Raw genomic sequence first — 21,034 nt, 5'->3', positions numbered from 1 at the left:
TTTTTCTGTATTCCAACTGCAGATCATTTTAAATGAAGGTTGGTAAATTAGCCAAACTATATCTAAGCACTGCTCTCAGAGTAGTTTCGAAAGACCTCTGGTTAAGCAGCGAAACACAATAAAGAATAACAAGGAGGTTGAAAATATTTCTCATTTCTTTTGAAAGAGAGCAGAATGTCAGCATCCTAAGATACCTGACATTGACTTTGTACCAAGGATACATTGTTGAAATGCAGTCAACACTTTTTAGAGCAACAGCTTTCACTGAGGCCACAAAAGAGGCTGAGACTATGGGAATAAGAAAAGGGCAACTTTGTTTTCTTTCCTAGTTTAAAGCATGTGTTTCTGATACCTCCTTACAGGAAGGAAGGTGAGAATACAAACCAACAAACAGGCAAGCAAAAAACTATAAAACACTTCATTAGCAGTTAGTAATTCAAACCGTTACATCAAAGTACTTGAAACCATGATGCAGAACAAAGGAGTCTTAATTTTCTCATGCATGTTGGATGTTTCCATGAATAGCAACATGATCGTGAAGAAGCACAGAATTGTAGGGGTTGGAAGAGAACTCTGGAGACTATCTAGTCCAAACAGTTTGCTAAAGCAGGTTCCCGACAGTAGGTTACACAGGAAAGCATCCAGGTGGGTTTTGAATATCTCCAGAAGGAGATTCCATGGCCTCTCTGGACAGCCTGTTTCAATGCTCTATTTCTCAAAATGAAGAAGTGATTTTTTTTCTCATGTTCTTATTGAAATTCCTATGTTCCATTTTGTACCCATTGCTCCTCGTTCTGTTGTTGGGCATCATTGGAAAGAGCCTGGCCCCAGCCACTTGCTCCCACCCATTAGATTTTTATAAGCATTAATAAGATTCCCCTCAGTCTTCTCCAAGCTGAACAGACCCAGATATCTCAGCTTTTCCTCCAGGCCCCTGTACATCTCTGTGGCCCTCTGCTGAATACTCTTGAATTTTCCCGTCTTTCTCTATCTGTAGAGCCCAGAACTGGACACAGTGAAGTGATTCCGGATGTGGAGGCCTGATTTTGTTTAAAAAATTGCAAAGTTAATTCTATGAGCAAGACAGTAAACTTCCTTCAGCCCTCTTAAGAATTACTGTGTTCTGGAGGATGCTTTTGAGCTTCTTTTCTCCCCTGTACTAGTTATTGCTTTCTAATTTAGCATGCCTTTAGCCCTTTCTGAAAGATTGTTTGCTGTATTTGAAAGAAAATGGGACAAAATTAAATTAATAAACTATTTTGTTCAGGAAGGTTTGGTAGCCAGTTCTGTATCCGGAAACATCATACGTACAATGTTCCAATGAGGTACAAAGAAATAATTAGGTACAAGTTTTCATGCCACTGCTTTGGCATTCATGCCCATCGTTTCTCCTTATATTCATAGATCAAAAGGTACACAACACAGCAACCAATATAGACAGAAAGATCTCTTCTTCCAAAAAGTAAACAAAGGAAGATAAGCTGTTGTCAGCCCACAAGCTCCTGGAATAGAATATCTATGTAGCTGCATGTACATTGGTGGTGGTGGTAAACACACATAAATAAAAAAACAAGCAAATGAAACCAATCTACAGATGCTCAGCTTAGAAAGAACTGTGGTGGCTGAGAAGGCTGCAGTACCACAGAACCACATGCTAAGTTGCAACAAGGCTTAGGTAATCTGATTTAATTAGACTGGTTTTGAGCAACATGCTGGATTTCATGATCTTTAAGAGGTCCCTTCCAAACTGAATTATCTACAATTCTACATGGGTCAACAGCATTTTTTCAATAGCCGGAGCCTCCAGAGACATTTCATTAATGTGTCCTGTTAGGCTGAAATAGCTCTACATCCACTAGTACTTGATTTGGAATGTCTATTGTTATTTTCTGAACAATTTCTAATGAGCTCTCTAGTTCTAAACACAGAGCTGCCACATAAAAGTATCTCAAAGAAGCTGGTAGTTCTCATTCATGCAAATACTGTTATTAACATCAAAAATGCTAGGGAGTTGCACAGACAACAGCAGTATGCTTATGATTCCATTTAAGTTAGAAGTTTTCATTTTTACAGACATCTATTTTTTACTTTACAGGGAGTTAACAGGAACAAACTTCTTTGTATTGCTGATGCAGAATCTAGATGTAAGATGAGAACAGGATATTAGATTCTGACTGACACTATGTATTGTGTGAGAGAAGAAAACCTCGAATCATTTTGTTATTCTCCTCTCTGCGGTTAGCTTATTGTGTGATATAGAACCCTTGGAATGACGTTTTTCCGTTATTACATGCAGAAATTTCTGTCAGTGCACCTAGGAAGTAGCTCTGGGTTGGGGGTTGGTGTGGTTTTTTTTTTCTTTGTTTGTTTTCCAAATGTGTATATGCATAGTCACAGGTTTTTAAGACATTTAAGAATGCTAACTATTATTTCCTCTAAAAACAACAAATAAAAAGAATGTAGTCATTATTCTGGGTCCCCAGTACCAGGGATTCAACTTTGGACAGTCCCTGACCTCCTCATTAAGATTTGATTTGTATAAGACTTTGGTGAAGTTTAATCAACATCTGGTGATAATCTTTATGTATAAATAAACCTGACAACACCCCATGCACAAGGATAATTTTCTAAGTGCATGAAGTGCCCCTAGCATCTCAAAGTTTCTAAATAAACTTCAGTACACAAAGACACTACCTCAGAGTAACCACTGAAGTACAGCCTGTGCAGCTGTATGTAGAAGTTAAATGAATTCTCACAGTAATTACTATAAGACAGCTCAAAACTGAACACCACTAAGCATGTTAAGAATTATCCCTTCAAACTATTAACATTAAAGCAAAAAAATGCTTCCCCCTCTCCTCATAAAACAAACAGAAAAAGCTGCGAAAAGAAAAAAGAAAAGAACAGAGAAGAGAAGAGAAGAGAAGAGAAGAGAAGAGAAGAGAAGAGAAGAGAAGAGAAAAGAAAAGAAAAGAAAAGAAAAGAAAAGAAAAGAAAAGAAAATCCTTAACACTCAACAAATAAGCAGCTGTCATTAGAATGGGAAAGCAGGAAAAGACTTTTCCTGTAACACCCTGTCTCAAAATAACACCACATTTTTATCTCCACAGTTACTATGTATTGAAGGTTTTTTTTAAAAAAAAAAAAAAAAAACAAAAAAAAAAACACCACAATAAAATGCTTACAAGATAAGTCTGATTTAAACTTAATTAAGAAATCTGGAAAAGAAAATATAGAAGCAGGTTCTCCTATTTGAAATGAAGTTACACAAGGAAGCAGAAGTAGAGAACACGGGTCCTTTTGCTAGATTTACCATAGAGAAGTCTCATTAGTATATTCTAACTTTCAGATCCCTTAACAGATTATCTTCCTCACACTGTCACAGAACATGTCCTATACTACCTGTCTAGTCAAATTGCAATACCCTCAGAAGAGGGGAATTCATCCTGTTACAAGACTTTTATTCAGTATAGAGAAAGAAAGAATCTTTATCCACTTATAACAGCAGTGTAAAACCTGTTGGTTCATACCAGTTTGCTCCCTAATGATTTGAGCTGGCTTCAATACTCATTTATTAAAGATTTCTTATTATTGATCCTTACATGTTAGTTTTCCTCTTTAGATGAAAATAATAGAAAGTGTTTTTAACAACAAAACAATTCGTCTCTTATAAGAATGAATTTCAAATAACTTGTTTCAGCTGCATTCAACCAAGCCTTAATGTGAAGCACAAACCGTTCTAGCTTTCCAAAAAGTGTATCTGGCAAAACTAATTGCAGAATTTCCTATAACTGGCAGATAGATGAATAGACTAATTACTTGAGGATTGTAGCATATGGCAGATTGTTCATTAAGTGTTTTAAACTATGTGCTGTTTTCTTCTTTCAGTCATACAAACCAAATTTGGTCATTGAGGTCTTTATGTGAAAAACAATTTTTACTACACCTGCAAGGCAGGCACGTATGGCACAATAACACGAAAGAGAAAAATGCATGCACTGACTTCCTTTGGTCATATTTTAAAAGATAAAGAAGGTTTTTATATTACTAAGTTAGCAATTAAGCTTCTAATATTTTACCACAGTCAGGACTTCATACACAGTTTCTAAGTTCTACTTGCAAATAAATCACTTGTTACATTCTGCATAAAGACTGATTTTTCTATATATTGGCCATTCTAAGAATCAACTGTAGATTTGGTGGGCTTAACAGGGCATCCAATTGATTATACAACTGTATGAAATAATTAACTAAGAAAAAAAATAGTAGGGGTAAATTAAATCACAGCTATAAAGTTCACTACAGGCAACCTTCCTAGAGAATAGTATACTCGGGAATAAGCCTAAGAAAATCACCATTAGTTTTTGAACACTCTTATATTGTTTGAATTGTTGTTTTAGCCACTCTTCTAAGTAGACAATGCAACAACACACATCTATTTGCAAGAATTTACAAGCCATTTGTAAAAATACTACCTCATTTTATTTTGTAGATAGTTAAACGTAGAAATGCAACATTGTATATAATATTTGTCTGCAGCTTTAACAGGTGGACCAATTTTAAATCCGTTTGGGATTAATTCAGGTGATTTTCACAAACACCCAGAAAGCCAATTTTTTTCTTTTAAATGGGGGTTGTTTTTAATTTATACTGCTGTTGTTTAAATCAGTCAAACTAAGTCCAACATTTTTAACAGTACAACAGATAACTTTACAAATTAAATCACAAGTATAGATAAGTTTGGCTCTATCTCTAAATACCTTTTATGAGATTTTCATGTGTCTAACCTTAGCATATAACCACACTGTAGCTGAAATGCTAAGTCATTCCTTCAAATAGTGATTGATCATCTAGTGGGAAGGCAGGGCCAACTCAGGGGAGCTCAGGTGCATGCAATGTTCATTAGTGACCAGAAGGACTGTAGCCAGACCTCATTTAAGGGCAGGTAGTGGAGGAAAAGGTATCTTTTTCTGGAGATCCCTGTGTACCTGAGGCCTTTTGAAGGTAAGCAAATTATTTATTTTGTTTCTGTACCCTCACATGTTATATTTGAGTGAGTCTTGGACTTTGCTGTTCTGCTGTCATTGTTGCACTTTCTATCAAGTTATAGCATTTTAGATTCCTGTATACAATTTTGACCGCTAGTTGAGTAAACCCAGTACTGATTAACTGTAGTTGATTGTAGTTCTGTGCCTGTTCTATCTTTGGTACCTTTATCCAGACATTACAAAGCAGTTACAAAGCAATTAGTGCAAGGAGAGGTGTCCTCATTGGGTTGTGAGTATTTGCAGAAAGAGGTATCGTAACATCTATAGCAGGCGACTTGTTCCCACCATACTTATTTTTCCTGTTAATTTTGTCACCTGAATGAACTTCAGGAACGAAAGAAGGACAAACTTCTCCTTGGAAAGTCAGAAATGTAGCTCTGAAGAACAGTTTAAAACAAGAAAGGTCTCCGATGGTGAAGTCTTACAAACATGAGCTTAGCTTTGCAGACTGTTACTCCTTGGGTTAATTTTTCTCTCAGGAAAAACTGAAAGTAAATACTACAAAAATGCACAGTGACAGTTGTTCCTCTCGAACAGCAGCATTTAGGCAATAGCACAACGTAGCTGCTTCTGCAAAGATGGAAGAAGCATGTTGTGTGAGAAAGATTTGTGCCTTGTTTCCCTTCCCAATGCATTCCAATGTATCTTCCAGAACATTTGTATCAGTTCTATCTCTGTCAACTTAAGCTTCTACTTCCCCATGTCTCTGGAGAAAGTTACCTCCCCTGTTGGCTTCCTAGCTTCCTCTGCTCTGTCTGGAAGGTACTAGCTGAGCTATTGTCTTTGCTGGTGAAATTTATGGTGAAAATTTATGCTGAAATTTATGGTGAAATTTATGCTGGTGAATTTATCAACAGCAGCAGGCTCTAAACTGTGACACTTGAATGGTACTGGGGATTTTCTTGTCTGGATCGCTATGGGGCGGGAATATGTTACAGACAGGAAATGGTAGGTGATGGTAAATGCTTAGTCAAATGCACTCTGGTTTGCAAGGTCATAGGTAAAAGGCATGATAACCTACAATGCATTTTCAGCTGTAAATGGAGAAATACTCCACAGATTTTGAACTTCTTTTTAATTTTACCAGGAGTGGGTTTTGTGGTGGGGTTTTGTGGTTAAGCAACTTTTAGAACCCCTAGGAGAAAATAGAAGGAAAGAAGCAAGCTCTACTAAAATAGTAGTGCCTGGAAAATAACTAGGTCACATCTTGAACCAGTGATTGAGCACCTGGTGGGGAGGCAGGGTGCACCCTTCCCAGACCTCACTAAAACATTGGCAGTGGATATGAGTGTCTTGTCTGGAGACCTCTGCCTACCCAAGTACCACACTGGCATTTCTAAGGCAGGCAGATACTTTTCATTCTTTTTTTGCAGCTATTGTTATTACTTCCAAGCTTGCTTTGCTGCTCCTCCATCTTGTAATGATTACGTTAAAGAAAGCCAACACCCAAAAAAATTTGAGAAGCAAGTATCTGGTTCCTAGGAAATGTATTGTGGTGAGCAGCTAGAAATGACAGTTTACATTAAGTTTTATAAAGTGTCTTTGGATGACGGTAGGGCACCTGAAGTAATAATAATAATTAAAAATCTACAATTGCAAGGATTTAAGTATCTCTTGCCAATAAGTAAGCATGATCAGCAAAATCCCTGACATTTTGTGACTTTTCAGATATGTTGTCCTTGCTACAATGCAAATGAGATAAAATTATGGAAACACAGTTAAATTAAAAAGAGAAGGCAAGTTCAAGACTTGTTTGGTAACTGGTTGAGGCTGGCTTAGGGGAAAAAATCATGATTTTACAGCTGGAAAGAAAAAAAAAAAAGCAATGTTCTATCATAAAGACACTAGTATCTGCCATCTGGTGTAATGATTTGCGAAGTTTTAGTTGAATTATGTGACAATTCTTGAATTTTTATGTTATTGCTGGTTGCTTATGAAGGTACTCAAATCTTCCAGTCAAGATACCTTGTACAAGGTCATTTGTCTCTTAACTTTAAAATAGATCCTTTCCATCCTGCATCTGCATCGTAAAATTTTCTGTGCTTTCAAGTTGTTTTCTCAGAGGAAGGAAAACAAACCTCTTTGCCTGGATGCTGGCTGACATCCAAACAAAATTGCAGCATGGGTAGACTCTGTGTACCTGAGGCCTTCCAAGACTAAGAAGACTTTTCTTCTTTGTTTTATGGCTGCTGCATTTGGGCTTGGTCTTTCTTGCGGCAGCGTAGGTCTTTGCTACCCTGCTATTAGTGCTGTGCTTTCCATTGTGTAATAGTCTTACACTCACTAAGAAATCCTTTTCTGAGACTTTAGCAGGCTTTTTGATCATGCTGTGGCTTTTAAAGGAACTTGCAAATCTACCAGATACAGGAAGTTAGCAAGACTCCAAATGCATGCATAAACAATACTTCATATGTTTACATTATTGACTTAAATAATGGCAGTTTTAAGGTTTGAAGGCTCACTTTACTCTTGAAACCATCTTGATACATTTTGAAGTTAATAGGTGCTAGTCTTAACAGCAGTTAAACTACTGTCAATGAGTGTCATTGACATAAAACATTAACAAGAGTCAGACAGCTCCCTACTTCTTCCACCAGATTGTAAAGTTACCAGTACTACGCAGGAATTTACAGGTAAAGATGTGAAGTATAGACTAATGAAGTAAAAACACTATTAACACTATTATCTATGTGTGAAAAAAGAAAAAGCAAGCATCAACAACACAGGTTAAATCTGGGGCCCTAAACCCAGCCAAACTCTTCAGCAGGAAACCTAGCCAGCCTGCAGAGCAGTTTTGGCAGAAATATGAAATTTCTTTATAAGTTGGCATCGTAATTTCAACAGAACATATGTGCCATCCATCCAGCACTTCACAACGGTACCCAGAGCAGTCTAAAAGTGACACTTCAAGGAAGAAATCCTGCTACCGCCAGAAATTCCTCAAATGGGCCATATGCTAGCATAAAATGAATAACATCTGTTGACATTTTGAGTCACAATATAATCAACAAATGGAGTAAGTTTACTGATTCTCTACGTCTTATTAAAACTGAAAAGAAAAAAAAAATACAAGACATGAAATATTGCCTATTAGTGAAGGAACACTAACTGCCTCTTAGTAATTTACCTGTTCTGCATTAGTAGTCAGGTACACTAGTCATGAAGACCCACATGTTGGCAGCATGTTCAAGCACACTGCAGGATTTCGGTTACTGAGAGCACTAACTGAACTAAACATTCACCACTCTCCCACCATGGTGAAAACAAGATCATATTGATCAATCTGACTAATAAATAGCCATAGATAATTGTTGAAATACTGTTTAGTCTACTCAAAAACTGATCTAAGGAAACAGTTCTTTTATTATCTGCTTATTTGATAATATTATTATTGGGAAGGTATTTGGCTTCTCTCAAAACAAAATTGCATGAGTAAAGAATTGCAACATAAACAAATTCTCCAAAATTCAGCCATACAACTTTAGGTATGCATAGCAAAAGAGATGTATCTTGGTATTTAGTACCACAAGCATACATCACTTCCAAAAATGTAGTTTTTGAGGAAATACAGCTGCCTTACGGCTCAAGGTTCTTCATGGCACAAGTTTTAAGAGCTGAAGCCAACTTCACGGCATTTATAAAAACAGCAGAGAAACATTCAGACATATTGTCCTTAAAAACAGTCTGTTAATAAAAGACATGCAGATGTTTCATTTCCCTTAGCACTAGGATAAAACCTCCACGTTAAGTGAAGGTGGATATACCATGTAGCACGGTATGTAAGGAAGAAATGAAATATGTAACACCAGAAAATCCTGTTAGGGTATGTGAAACCGAAGTTCCTGAACAAGCTTTTCTGTTTAGATTTTGTGAAATGTTAACAAGTGCTATTATCTTCTGAACTTCATTTAGAGCATGGTGTTTTAAATGACACACTGCATGACAAAGAATGATAGAGCTGACATAAGAAATAGTATGTCTACAGAGGGGAAAAAAAAAAACATGCCAACACCACATTGTTCTCAACATTTTTAAAGCATGTTCCACTTTGAAGCATGTAGGACAAATCAGGGTTTTAGGTGCACTTCAAAGCCATTTCATATCCCTCTTCTTTTGGTGGAACTCATTAACTTCAAGAGTATCAAAAGCTGCTTTTTTTAGTTTAGTGTGGCAGTTGTTAAAACAACTAACCTTCCAACTTAAGGACCATGACAAAGCATCCTTCTTGTACTCTGACATAAAGTTGAGTGTATTTGCAGCACGTATGAAAAGACCAAATCTAAAAATAAAACCAACCCTTTTATGAGGATTGCATTTCATTTAGATCTTTTTTGCTCCCTTTCTTTCACAGAATTTCCTCATAAATTTCTTACAGTATTTTCATGTCACCTCCAGTAGCCCTGTATACATTACCAGCATTTGTTGTATAAAGCATTTATGTTCCCCTTGCACTACTTAAAACCTGGTATGATGACAAGAATTTTAGTAGATGACTGCTTCTAATTCTCTTCTGACTTCATTTAGCCAGAAGGTGTAGGTAACAGCTTCCTACAAGGTTTCTTAGTATTGCAGAGCTGCTCAAGTTGAAAGGGACCTCTGAACATCTTCTGACCTCAACTCCCTGATCAAGCTTTCTGAAAAGCTTCAGGAAAAGAGTTGAGGGATCTTGGTATAATCCCAACCTAATACCTCTTGCTTCCTCCGCAGTAAGTAAACACATAGGTAGATCATGCTTCTCTTGTGGAAACCAGTTGATTTACAATGGTGGAACTATCTTATTTTGCTTGGAAATAGCAGTTATGTCAGTATTTTGCATCGATAACCCATCGCCTCAGGACTGTGGAACCACTGCAATTTGAACATAAACTCAAGAATAAATGCTTTTTTAATTTTAGAATTGTTGTTCTTCCATTTTATTGTTCTTTGTTACTCTTGTTAGAGATTTCCTGGCTCTTTTGACCCCAGTGTGGGAAGGTAATTATACCTTTTGAAACAGGTTACAAATAATTGCCTAATTGTTGTTACTATCTACTTGCCTGGACAAGACAGTATTTTCTTGACCTAATCTAGCAGCGCACCGAGTAGTTACAGAAAATTAGTCAGGATTTGGGCTGCTGAATGGTGGAAAGGTGTTGCTGCCTGGATAAAGAATATGGCTGTAAAGGTGTGCCATGTAGATGCTCATGTGCCCAAGAGTTGGGCTACTGAAGAACAACAGACATATACCATCAGGTAGATCGAGCTGCCAAAATTGATGTGGCTCAAATAGATTGGTAGAACAATGGCAAGTTATTTAACCTCAGTGGGTCCATTAAATCTTGGGCCATCGAGGAAGAGACAAAACATATAAATGGGCTGAAGACCAAGAGGTGGACCTAACTATGGATGCTACTGCACAGGTTACTTGTGACTATAAAATATACGTCATAATTAAACAAGCCAAGAGGATGAAATCTCTCTCAGGGGGACAGGTGATGGTAAAAATATAAATACGTGGAGGCAAGGCAAGCTGATTATATCACCTTGCCCCAAGCTCATGGTGTTAAGTGTTATGTGCTTATCATGGAGAAGGCAACAGCTGGGTGGCTTGAAACATAAGCAATACTCCATGCTGCTGCTGGAAACACTATGTTAAGTCTGGAGAAATGAGTCCTATGGTGACACGGTGCTTCAGAATTAATTGAGTCAGATAATGGGACTTGCTTCAAGAACTCTCTTGTAATTACTTGGCATTGAGAGGCTTTATCATATCACCTTCGTGCACCAGCTTCTGGTATAATCAAAGGATGCAAAAGGACAGTTAAAAGCAACGGGTGGCAGAAGTCACCTGGTTGGTCAGTACTCAAGTGTTTATCAATCGGGATGGTTCTACCCAGTCCAGGTCCCTACATACTGTAGAGGGGGGAAAAGATTCCTGCAGTACATGTAGAGAGCGTTCTGGGGAAAGCATCTTGGGTCCTTCCAGCTTCTGGAAAGGGCAAACCTTTCTGCAGAGATGTTTTTGCCCAGGGGCCTGGGTCTACTTAGTGGCTGACATAGGGAAAAATGGGCACATTCAGTGTGTGCCACAAGGGAATTTGATGTTGGGGAAGTGCAGTCAGTAATTCCATGTGTGTGTATGTGTGTTAATTATTGTTTGTATATATATATTAAGCATAATGTAGTGATGTAGAATAAGAGGTAGAATGTCATGCTTTATGATTTTTTTTTTTTTAAATGATTTTCCATATCATAATGTCATGTAGTGCACTGGGAGTTCAAGAGTTAATGCTCCAGTTCTATGGACTGCTGATAGTTTCAGGTACCTGGTTCTGAGAAGGAAAGAACAACTAAATACCCCAGGGGACTTTGCATTTACATTTTCTCTTCAGAAGGAAAGATAAAACTTCAAGTTACAAGACATTCCCTTTTCCCTTTCTGCTCATTTCTGCATGTGTGCTCTCCAACCGTCTTGCCTTCAGCACTAGAGTAAAGCCTTTGGTTTTGGACACTCTCCTATTTTATCTGATATATTAGCCTCAATTCTGATTATATTGTATTATATTGTTATCTTGCATTCAAATATTATTTCTATTAAATTAACTTTCCTCCTCAGGTTGCTGCTGCTGTTTTTAGGCCCGACTCCTTATCCTTTTCCCATCTCCCCTTCCCCCACTCCCAGGGTGTGGGTCTGTAGGCATCAGCCTGTAAACAGTTAACAACTTTTTACAATTTAGGTTACTATGTTACTTTTTATGTAATATGCAATGACAATGATAATCTAAAGCAGAAAGCACTTTGTGCAATGTCTGGTTTTGAAACATCTCTGATTCTCCACCTCTTTCTGCGGACTTTTTTACAGATGTATGCTGATTCCAAGTGTGTGGACAAAACAACTGACACTTCAAAAGGACTGTATCAACTAAGCATTTTAATTTAAAAAAAAAAAAAAAAAAAAAAGTAACTCTTAACTATGGTTCCTACATAAGGATCTAGAAAGAGTCCCTGTCACCTAATAAATCAGTACGACTTTCCTTGCCAGAATTGAAATCTGTTGCATTCTTCTCCCAGCTTTACAGCAGATCATAACAATCAAGTTTCTCAACGGTTTTTCACCACCAAGACATCAAAGCACAGGATAGCAAAGACAGGGCATAACCAGCATCAATGTCAAACATAAGCTTCAGTGCTGAGGAATTGCATGGTTTTTTTTTCTACTACCACTGTGTTATGCTTTAAGGAAGTTACAGATCTAAAGACAACAAAGGATTAAGATGAATGCTTAACTGCTAACTTTGGTAGATAACAGAAACTTAACTATTACTTCACTGTTGTTAATTTAATGAAATTTTAAAATTCCACATGGAATCTACTATTCAAAAGTAAAGCAGAGTAGCATCAGATAGTGAAAGTGCTTGCAAAACCAGAAGAAATTCATAGCAGTTGCTAAATCCATCCTCTCTCTGGATTTCTATGCTGAAATAAGATCAGAAGCAGACACTGAAGTTCTTCACTCCTCCCCGCCTAAGAAAGCAACAAAAACTGTCAAATTCATGATATGTAATGTTCCCTAATCTACAGGGACTGGAAATATAAATGAAATTTGCCTAGGATTGGTCCTGCAAACAATGGATTCTTCTTTTTGCCTGTCAGATTCAAGTAAGAAAAGCAACATGCTTAAAATGGAGCTTGTCAGGTTTCAATAAAATTGTGACCAGATCACGTTTATTAAGGTGACTCAACCTGTGACAGTAATATTTGAAGTTGACAGTATGTCTGTGCCTTTAGCTGTTTTCCCTTTACAGCAGACGACTAAATGAAAAACATGTATTGGTGACTCAATTCAACCAGTTTGGAGTATTGCAGCACAAAATTTGATGCTGCCAGCTTTTAAACAAATTAGATACTAGGATAAGTAGGTCAGTGTCCAAGAGCTGGAGTCTAAGGAAGCTTAACACACATCTTTCTAGGTTGGTAAGCGTGACCAAGGTCTCAAGTTCTACCTAATTCAGAGAGCTGACATGAGTTAACTTCAACTGTTGTGATTCCATGCACCATTTCAGTGACACTGATGTACAAACAAGCTAGTCAAATAATTAGGCATTACATAAAGTAGCTATGTTTGGGCTGATGTTCGGCCTGTAGCTGGCATGCATGATTTTTTAACTTTCCAAAAATTAAAAAAGCAATTCTACCAAACACCATACAAAACTATTTGTTGTGCTACTGCAGTTCAAGATTCAGCACATTACCAATCTTTACTCATTCAGAAAGTTCAAGCTTGCTCTGCTGGAAAAAGAGAACCACAAGAAAAAGAAAAAAGTATATCTCCCACGCCTACTAAGAAAAAAAAAAAAAACAACACAGCTGGCAAAGGGTTCAGGAATGATGGATTCACTACTAGTTTGATTTCTTCCCATCAGTGTATGTCATTTCCTGTTTCTTTATGGTGATTGGACTTGTAAAGATTTTTGCATGCTTACTGGAGCATTTACTATTTCAATTATGATGTTACAGGATTTTCTTAAGATTCCTTAGAGTTGCCTTGGTCGTGGATAGATGACTAAGTAATCGGGAATCTCTTTTCCCTTTGATTTTAAAGAGAAAGCAAGGAAGTGGCATTTTCATTCTGACATTTGCTTTGCTTTATTCTTCCAGTGAAGCACTCTGACAAAGGTCACTCTTTCAGTGACTATTTGAAGAGACAGGAAGTCAGTTTTTGCTTACATTTAAGTTAATAACTGAAGTTATGAGACTATAAGCTGCATTTACATGATTACACAGCAAGTCTTTTTTAAAGCATGGATGCTTAAGACTTAAAGTTTTTCCAACTTACCAAAAGTCACTTCAACTTACCATTAGTTTATCCGAGATTTCATTTATCTGCTTTCCCCACCATCCACACTCCAGCTTTTATTTCTTATTTTTAGCATTTCCAAACTGACCATTAGGAGCCCTTCCCAGACCTCATTAAAGGGTTGGCAGAGGTGGCAAGAGCATCTTGCTGGAGATCCCTGTGTACCTGAGGACTTCCAAGGGTAAGCAGCTGTTTTGTTTTTTTTTTTCCCCATTTGATTCTGTTGTTTATGGCTGCTGCATCTGTTTACCCTTGCTTGCTGCAGTCTAGAACTGTGTTACCTCAGTGTCATTGCTGCATTTACCATCACATTACAATGTTACAAATGCTGAAGTTGAATACTAAGACATCCCAAGAAAGCATGAGAGAAGTGGTCTTAACTGGAATGTACATGCATTTACTGAAAATACAGCTTCTGCGGGTACGTGTACTCTGCAAGCAAAGCATAGGACAGGAGGCATTGGCCTCATGTTGCCACATAGAAGATTGAGGTAGAATATTAGGAAAAACTCTCTCTCAGAGTGGTGAGGCATCTACCCAGAGATGTGGTACAGTCACCCTCTGTGGAGGCAGTCAAGAAATGTGAAGCTGTGGCATTTAAGGGCATGGTTTATTGGACAGGGTGATGATGGCTTGACAATTGGACTAGATTATAATAGAGGTTTCTTCAAACCTTAATGATTCCATAAAACTCTTAGTAGGGGTGGAGGATTCCCTTTCAGGAGAGTCGCCAACTCAAATGTGTGAGAATTGCCTTTTAGTATACTACAGAAATAAAAATCCTTTTTCCCCCATCCCACCTCCATCTACAGAGTAAAGAAGTCAGAGCATGTCCTGCACACAACACGCAGCACCAGCCAACAAAACAACCTGAAACTTATAAGTGTCTATCGTGATCAAGGAATTCTTCAGTGTAAATTCAGTTGCCATTAATATATTAAATTCATGCCTATATTTCACTTACTACTCCACATAAATCCTCTATGCACACGTGAGCATTGTACCACAGAAATTATTCCACCACCTGAGCCAACACACCAACCATAATAATCAGCTGGGAAGACAGAGGGCTGTAAGGGGCAAAGTCAAATAACCCTGATCTTTGTATCCTCTTCAGGGCATACTGAAAAAAGTTGGTGCAAGTAACACCCAGCTGAGTTTTAAGCTGAGTAATTTGATTGGTTCTGCAAAGACAAAACAAGCCCATGCAATCTGGTGCCATTAAACCACATTTGGAAAGCTGCAGCCTCACAGCTGACAGCAATCCACTTTGCAGCAAAGTTGCACAGGTGAGTTTGAACTCTGTAGTGATCCTATGAAAGTGTATCTGTATACTTAACTTGAGGTATCTTTTCACATACTCAGATTTGGGCTTATGACAAAGTACACATGACAATACTTCACTTTCAAACTTGCAAAGATGCTGCAGGCTAAAATGGAAGCCACAGAACAAGCTTACATGACAGTAAGTTAAGCTGTAGAAAGCACTTAAAGGCTTATCTGTTCCTTGCTCAGGCAATTATCATTTTATACAAAGAAGAGGTGTATGTTTCATTCAGTATAAGTACTTCTGGCCCCTTCCAATTTGGGGTATTGTGAGATTGTGAGAAGTAGTGAAGCACTGCTCAGATTCTTAAGGTCTACACAACCTCTGCAGCAACTCCCATTATCAAAGGCAGCTAAGAGACAATTCTGAAAAGCATTCAATTCATTAAATGTCTTTGCATTTAGGTAGCTATCTTTCCTTAAAGAGTATGGATACCAGCAGGACTTTACACTGGTTCATTTTATTAAGTGTGAAGCTATAAACATCCCTTTTCACAGCACCCGGGAAAGCTTAAGCTGCTGTGAGGCACCAGTGGCAGCATCCTAACAGTTAGGGAACCAAACTGAAACATTCCTCTTCCCTACAAATGGTGATGACTACAGGGCAGCCAAGAACTTCCCTGTGGTTCCTGAAGTGGAGAAGCACCTTCTGCTTACCCACCGTTCTGCCAGCCCACCTGCTGGTAGCAGACGAGCTCTGCTGCCAAAGCAAGGCCTTAGCAGCAGGCAGCTGCAGCCCACTCATGCTCGTGGTCTCCCTCAGCTTCTTGGTGCGCCAGCACACCCCCACAGCCCCTCACCTTCCAGCAGCTCGTCCAGGCTGGAGAGCTTCTTGCTGCCGTCGATGGTGTAGATGGTGCGGACGCCCTGGGGCAGGTTCACGTTGTCCGACAGGGAGCGGGTGAGCTCGGCAAGGAGAGCGTCGAAGGAGCGGAAGCGGTCGCTGGAGATGGCATACACCAAGCCCTTGAAGTACTTGTCCCCGTTGCGGTAGAAGCGAGCTTTGCGCGCTTTCTTCTCCGAGCTGAGCGCCTGCAGCGTCCGCGTGCGGTAGAGGCTGCAGTGGGCGCTGTGCGCGGGGCTGGGGATCAGCCCGTTGCCCCGCGGCCCCGCGCCGCCGCTCGAGCCCGATGCGCCGCGCCGCGGCCCGGCGCGCTGCTGCCTCTTGTCCCGCTCCTCGAAGTGCTCCAGCTCGATGCTCCGGCTGCTCGCCATGGGGACCGTTGCCCGCCCTCGGGCCGCGCGCGCCTAATTCAGCATCGCGCCCAGCCGCTCTCGCTGACAGGGCTGCGCCCGCTCGCCCCGCGATGGCACCCGCCGGCTCCGCCGCTGCCCGCCGTTGCACACAAAAACATCCCTCGCTCCTCGGCGGCTCGCGGCTAACGGCGGCGCCGGGGCGGGAGGCTCCGGGGGGCCCCGCGGCCGCACCTCCGCGCCGTGCCCGCGCAGCTCGCACAATGCGGAGGATGCCGCGCGCCGCTCCCCGCCGCGCGGAGAAGGGGGTGGGGACCAGAGCGCCTATTCGGCTGCCGGTCAGCGCGAGGAGCTGCGCAGCTTCCCGACTCCTCCGCGGGCGAGCAAGGGCGCCGCCGGCTCGCGCCTAGGAGAGACAACAACCAGCAGCGGCCCGGCGGGAGGAGCGAGCTGTAGGGCGGCGGCTGCAGGGCCCTAGCGCCGGGTGCGCGCCGCCGCTGAGAGCGTTGGGGCGGGCGCCGCGGCTACGGGTCCGCATTGGCGGCGAGAACGGGGGTGGAGGGGGAATCAGGAGGTGAAACCGAGAGGGAGAGAGATTCTTCGAGGAAACGGAGTGGTCGTAGGGAGGTAGGTTGCCCCTTAGGTGCAGCTATGCCTTCCACGCTCCCCCCAAGGCTCGAGCTGGCCCTGTGGCTCAGGTGCAGCAGTGAGGCTATTGCCTAGCCCTAGCCCTGCTATGACACTTATTCGGCTAAAAGGTTCAGGTTGTGCGATCTTTTCTATAGGGGCTTCTCCAAAGCGTTCCTCGGGACATAAATCTACCACTACCTCCTGCCCCCGCCAAAATTCCCTTTTTCCATTGGTGGATCACATACTTGTAGGATTCGGAAGAGACCTAAAGCAGGATCCCTACAGTAGACTATACAAGGTACTACCCCAACACCACTCACTTACCTAGCAGGTTTCCTACTGTCTCAGAGGAACCACATGAGCAGTAGCCCAGCTCTCACCATCCTCATCTCCTACACTGGCTGTAGCCCATATGTTCCCCAGGTGACATTTATGCACTCCCTACATTGCTCAAGTTTTTTGCAGGCAGACATGGCCTGCAGGTGCATTGAAGAGGCTTCAGTTTCACCTTTTCGTAAACATTTTCAAGTAACACAGAACATGCTTTCTTAACATAATATTTAAAAACAAACAAACAAAAAGCATTTACACCTGAGCACAAGTTTTCATGTCTTTTTTTCAGGTCTTTCTCTTGCTTTGGGAAATTCTAGTTTTGAGAGATTGTTACAGCTGATCACGGTTTCCATTCTTCAGTCTAAGGCCCATACACCTATCTGTATGTTCATTTCCACACTGCTTTCTCAGTACGTGTCAGAAGGAGGCAATCAGTTAGATTCTCTGTTGCACACGGAGATGTTCTATGCAAAAATTAGATTGGAAACATAATAGATAGGTTTAAGAAAGTTCTTTTTATGCTTAAGACAGAATTGCGTTTAGTAGGAAGACATTCTGTAGAGGTTAAAAAATGTTTTTTGGTTCCTGCATAGAGGGAAACAGACTGCTTCTGGTGTGTAGCTTCTAGACCTCTTAATCAAATCCCACTTGTGCAACTTTGCTCCAAAGTGGATTGGTGTCAGCTGTGAGGCTGCAGCTTTCCAAATATGGTCTAATGGCATCAGATTACATGGGCATGTTTCATTTTTGCAGAACCAATCAAATTACTCAGCTTAGACCTCAGCTGGGTGTTACTTGCACCAACTTTTTTCAGTATGCCCTGAAGCAGGCAACAAAGGGCAGGATCATTTGACTTGCTCTCTTTACAGACCTTTGCCCTCCCAGCTGCTAACTATTGTTGGTGCATTGGTGAGGCTCAGGTGATGAACTAATTTCTGTGGTATAATGCTCAAGTGTGCATAGAGGATTCATGTGCAGTAAGTGCAATGTAGGAGTGAACTTAATATATTAGCTACGACTGAATTCGTGTTGAAGAATTTCTTAATCAGATTAGACATTATATAGGTTTTGGGTTGTTTTGTTGGCTGATGATGTATGTTATGTTCACGACTTGCTCTGACTTCTTCACTTTGTAGATGGAGGTAGGTTAGGAGAAAAGGATTTTTATTTTTTTAGTCAGTTAAAGCTAAAAGAGAGATTGATTTCTAGCTTGTGAGACTCAACTACTCTTGTATAAAAAAAGCTTTTTACAGAGAGGTAAATTGTTCTCAAGTGTATAACTGCTAAAGAAACTCTTGGTGACACCCAAGGCGTGTTTCTCCACTTGTTTTCTTTCATTTTGGTTTTCTGCAGATGTCATTTGGATTTTTAATAAGCTCTGTCATCTCCATGTGGGAATGGTGCTTCTATTCATAAGTATGCTTTTGCCTTTTCCTTGCCACTTTGCTTCCCTTAAGGAGTCATCTGTACTTAAGCAGATGTTTGGAAAGGCTTTGAAAGGTGAGGGACAGAACTCCAAAACAATACAGTTTGGAGCTGAGTTATATTGGCTATCTCAGTAAATTATGAGTAAATTACCATGTGTGATACACAGCCCTATGTAGAACTGAGCTATACAATTATGCAATCCAGTTGTCGTCTTGTATTTTTACAAATTGTGTTCATAAATTAGCAGTTCACTTACCAGCAAAAATGTAACGTGAATAATTTGACTTTTGTTTTTAATTAAAGGAAATCTTCTGACATGATAACTAATGAGCTTATCATTCATTCTTGAGGTATTGTTATTCTTGGAATAACTGTACATTTCTTATAAATCATTATTCTTATAGAAGAGTATAGCTTTAGTCTCTTAAGATTATATGTCTGAGAATGTTAATTCCTTTAGAAATATCAAAATAGGAATTATTATATTGAAGGTACAAATTCACCAATTCAAAAAAATATTAAATTCAGTTTGTATAGGAGAGTCAAGAAGACTGTTTGGTATGGTTCATGTGAGTTGAATGTGTCATAGGTTCCAAGATAAGGACCTGAATGTAATTTTCCTTATTTTCCTTTTTTTTTTTTTTTTTTTTTTTTTTTTTTTTTTAAACCATTGAAATAGTTAGTTTCAAGAGAAAATAACACATGACTTACAGGCAAATGAATATATATTATACTTGCCCTTATTTATTTGTTTAGACCATTTGTAAGAAGTTATTGGGGGTCCTAAAACATATCTATCACTGTATTGCTTTTAATAATTGTAATATCATCTGTTGTTTAATGTAAGACATCTAAATTTTGTGTCTTTAAGAGAAATGTCAGTGTGGCTAGTTTGGAAGATATACGTTATTTCAGAGAACAAATAATGAATAATGAGGATTTGGATAAGTTTTTGAAAGATATTAACACTTATTTGTTGTAATGAATTATCAGTATACTTAAAAATGAAAAATTAATTGAGCTGGGGTAGCTACTTCAGTGAAGAATTCTGAAGCTTGTTACTCACCTTTATCTGATTTGTTGTGGAAACTAGAGGAGGAAACCAACATGGAAAAATATCTATTTTGCAACAGTTGCCAAATCTGTTACAAAGGGTGAGCTTTTAAGCACACAACCTCTTTCACGTTCAGAAGAGAAGCAATTAGTGCCATTTGGAAAAAATAAAAATTAAAAAAAAAACAAACAAACATCAAGCTGAAGTTAATTATTTTAATCAAATTTAAGATCAGAGTGGCAGGAAAAAGGGCTGTAAGCTTTTTTGCCTTGTGGTACAATGAGTAAAAATATCTTTCTTTCTTGTAGGAGACAGAGGCATAATGAGGAACTGACATCAAGAACAACAGAGTGAGTAAAAAAACAGCCTTTATTGAATCTATGTGTTTTAATAACTAATAGAATTAGGAATTATACTTCTCAGGTTCATTCTCCAGAGTATTTTTTTTTTAACTCTTGAGGGTTTTCAAAGACATAATCAATGCAAGTAATGATGATGCCTTGAGTACCTTGAAGGTTGGAGAAGTGGGACAAAATGTAGAATTATGAAGTCATATTTTCAGTGCTTATATTCTACTTCAAGTTGTGAATGCATCACTTGAAAGTAACAAAAATGAAGAAAGTGCAATAAACTGTTGATTAGGAGTATTCTCTGAGCTGCTAACAAGATACAGCTGTGAGAAAGGCAAATGTAGTTGGGAGTAGCAGGTGGAGTACTTTGTTTGGGGGGGGGAAAAAAAAGATGAAGGATCATCCTTCCAAGCACACAATGGTTGAGTGTAAAATAAATTATTATGATGAGTGAAGCTGTAGTTATTGATTGAGAGGAGGCAAATCACTTGCTAGTATGTGTTCTTATGTGTAGGGTTAGCATGATTGCATATGTGCGCTTCTCAGTTTGGAAGTCTCTCTATGGGCCTTACCTTTCTTGCTTAGTTGCAGAACTTCTGGGTCACAGTGCCATAACTGGTTAAGCTTAACTTCCACTCTAATAATACAGTAATGGAAACAAGCAAGAAGGGTTGAGAAAATCATTGACAATAACCTTCTAGCATTATTTTTATCACCTTGATGGTTATGGAGGGAGACTGAGTGAGTGGTATCTTCATAGAATAGTTGATTTCAGACTTTTCATCTTAACATATGCTTGTGTGTACCTTACTGGAGACTGGTTTCAGCTTAGAGC

At 39.4% G+C, this 21,034-nt stretch overlaps 1 protein-coding gene across 2 annotated transcripts in view; it reads right to left on the bottom strand.

Moving 5' to 3' along the window:
• Positions 1–16,425, bottom strand: part of DCLK2 (doublecortin like kinase 2) — a gene marked incomplete at both ends in the record, with an annotated part of 76,979 nt that extends 60,554 nt beyond the window's left edge. For both annotated transcript variants that reach the window (XM_079535099.1, XM_079535100.1), the window contains one exon: positions 16,011–16,425. In XM_079535099.1, coding sequence (XP_079391225.1) covers positions 16,011–16,425 — 415 coding nt within the window. The remainder of the gene's footprint in view (positions 1–16,010) is intronic.
• Positions 16,426–21,034: the final 4,609 nt, after the last annotated feature.

The sequence above is a fragment of the Tetrao urogallus genome, assembly GCF_951394365.1.
Source record: "Tetrao urogallus genome assembly, chromosome: 4".
NCBI classification, from domain to species: Eukaryota; Metazoa; Chordata; class Aves; order Galliformes; family Phasianidae; genus Tetrao; species Tetrao urogallus.
This window is presented reverse-complemented; position numbering and strand designations above follow the sequence as displayed.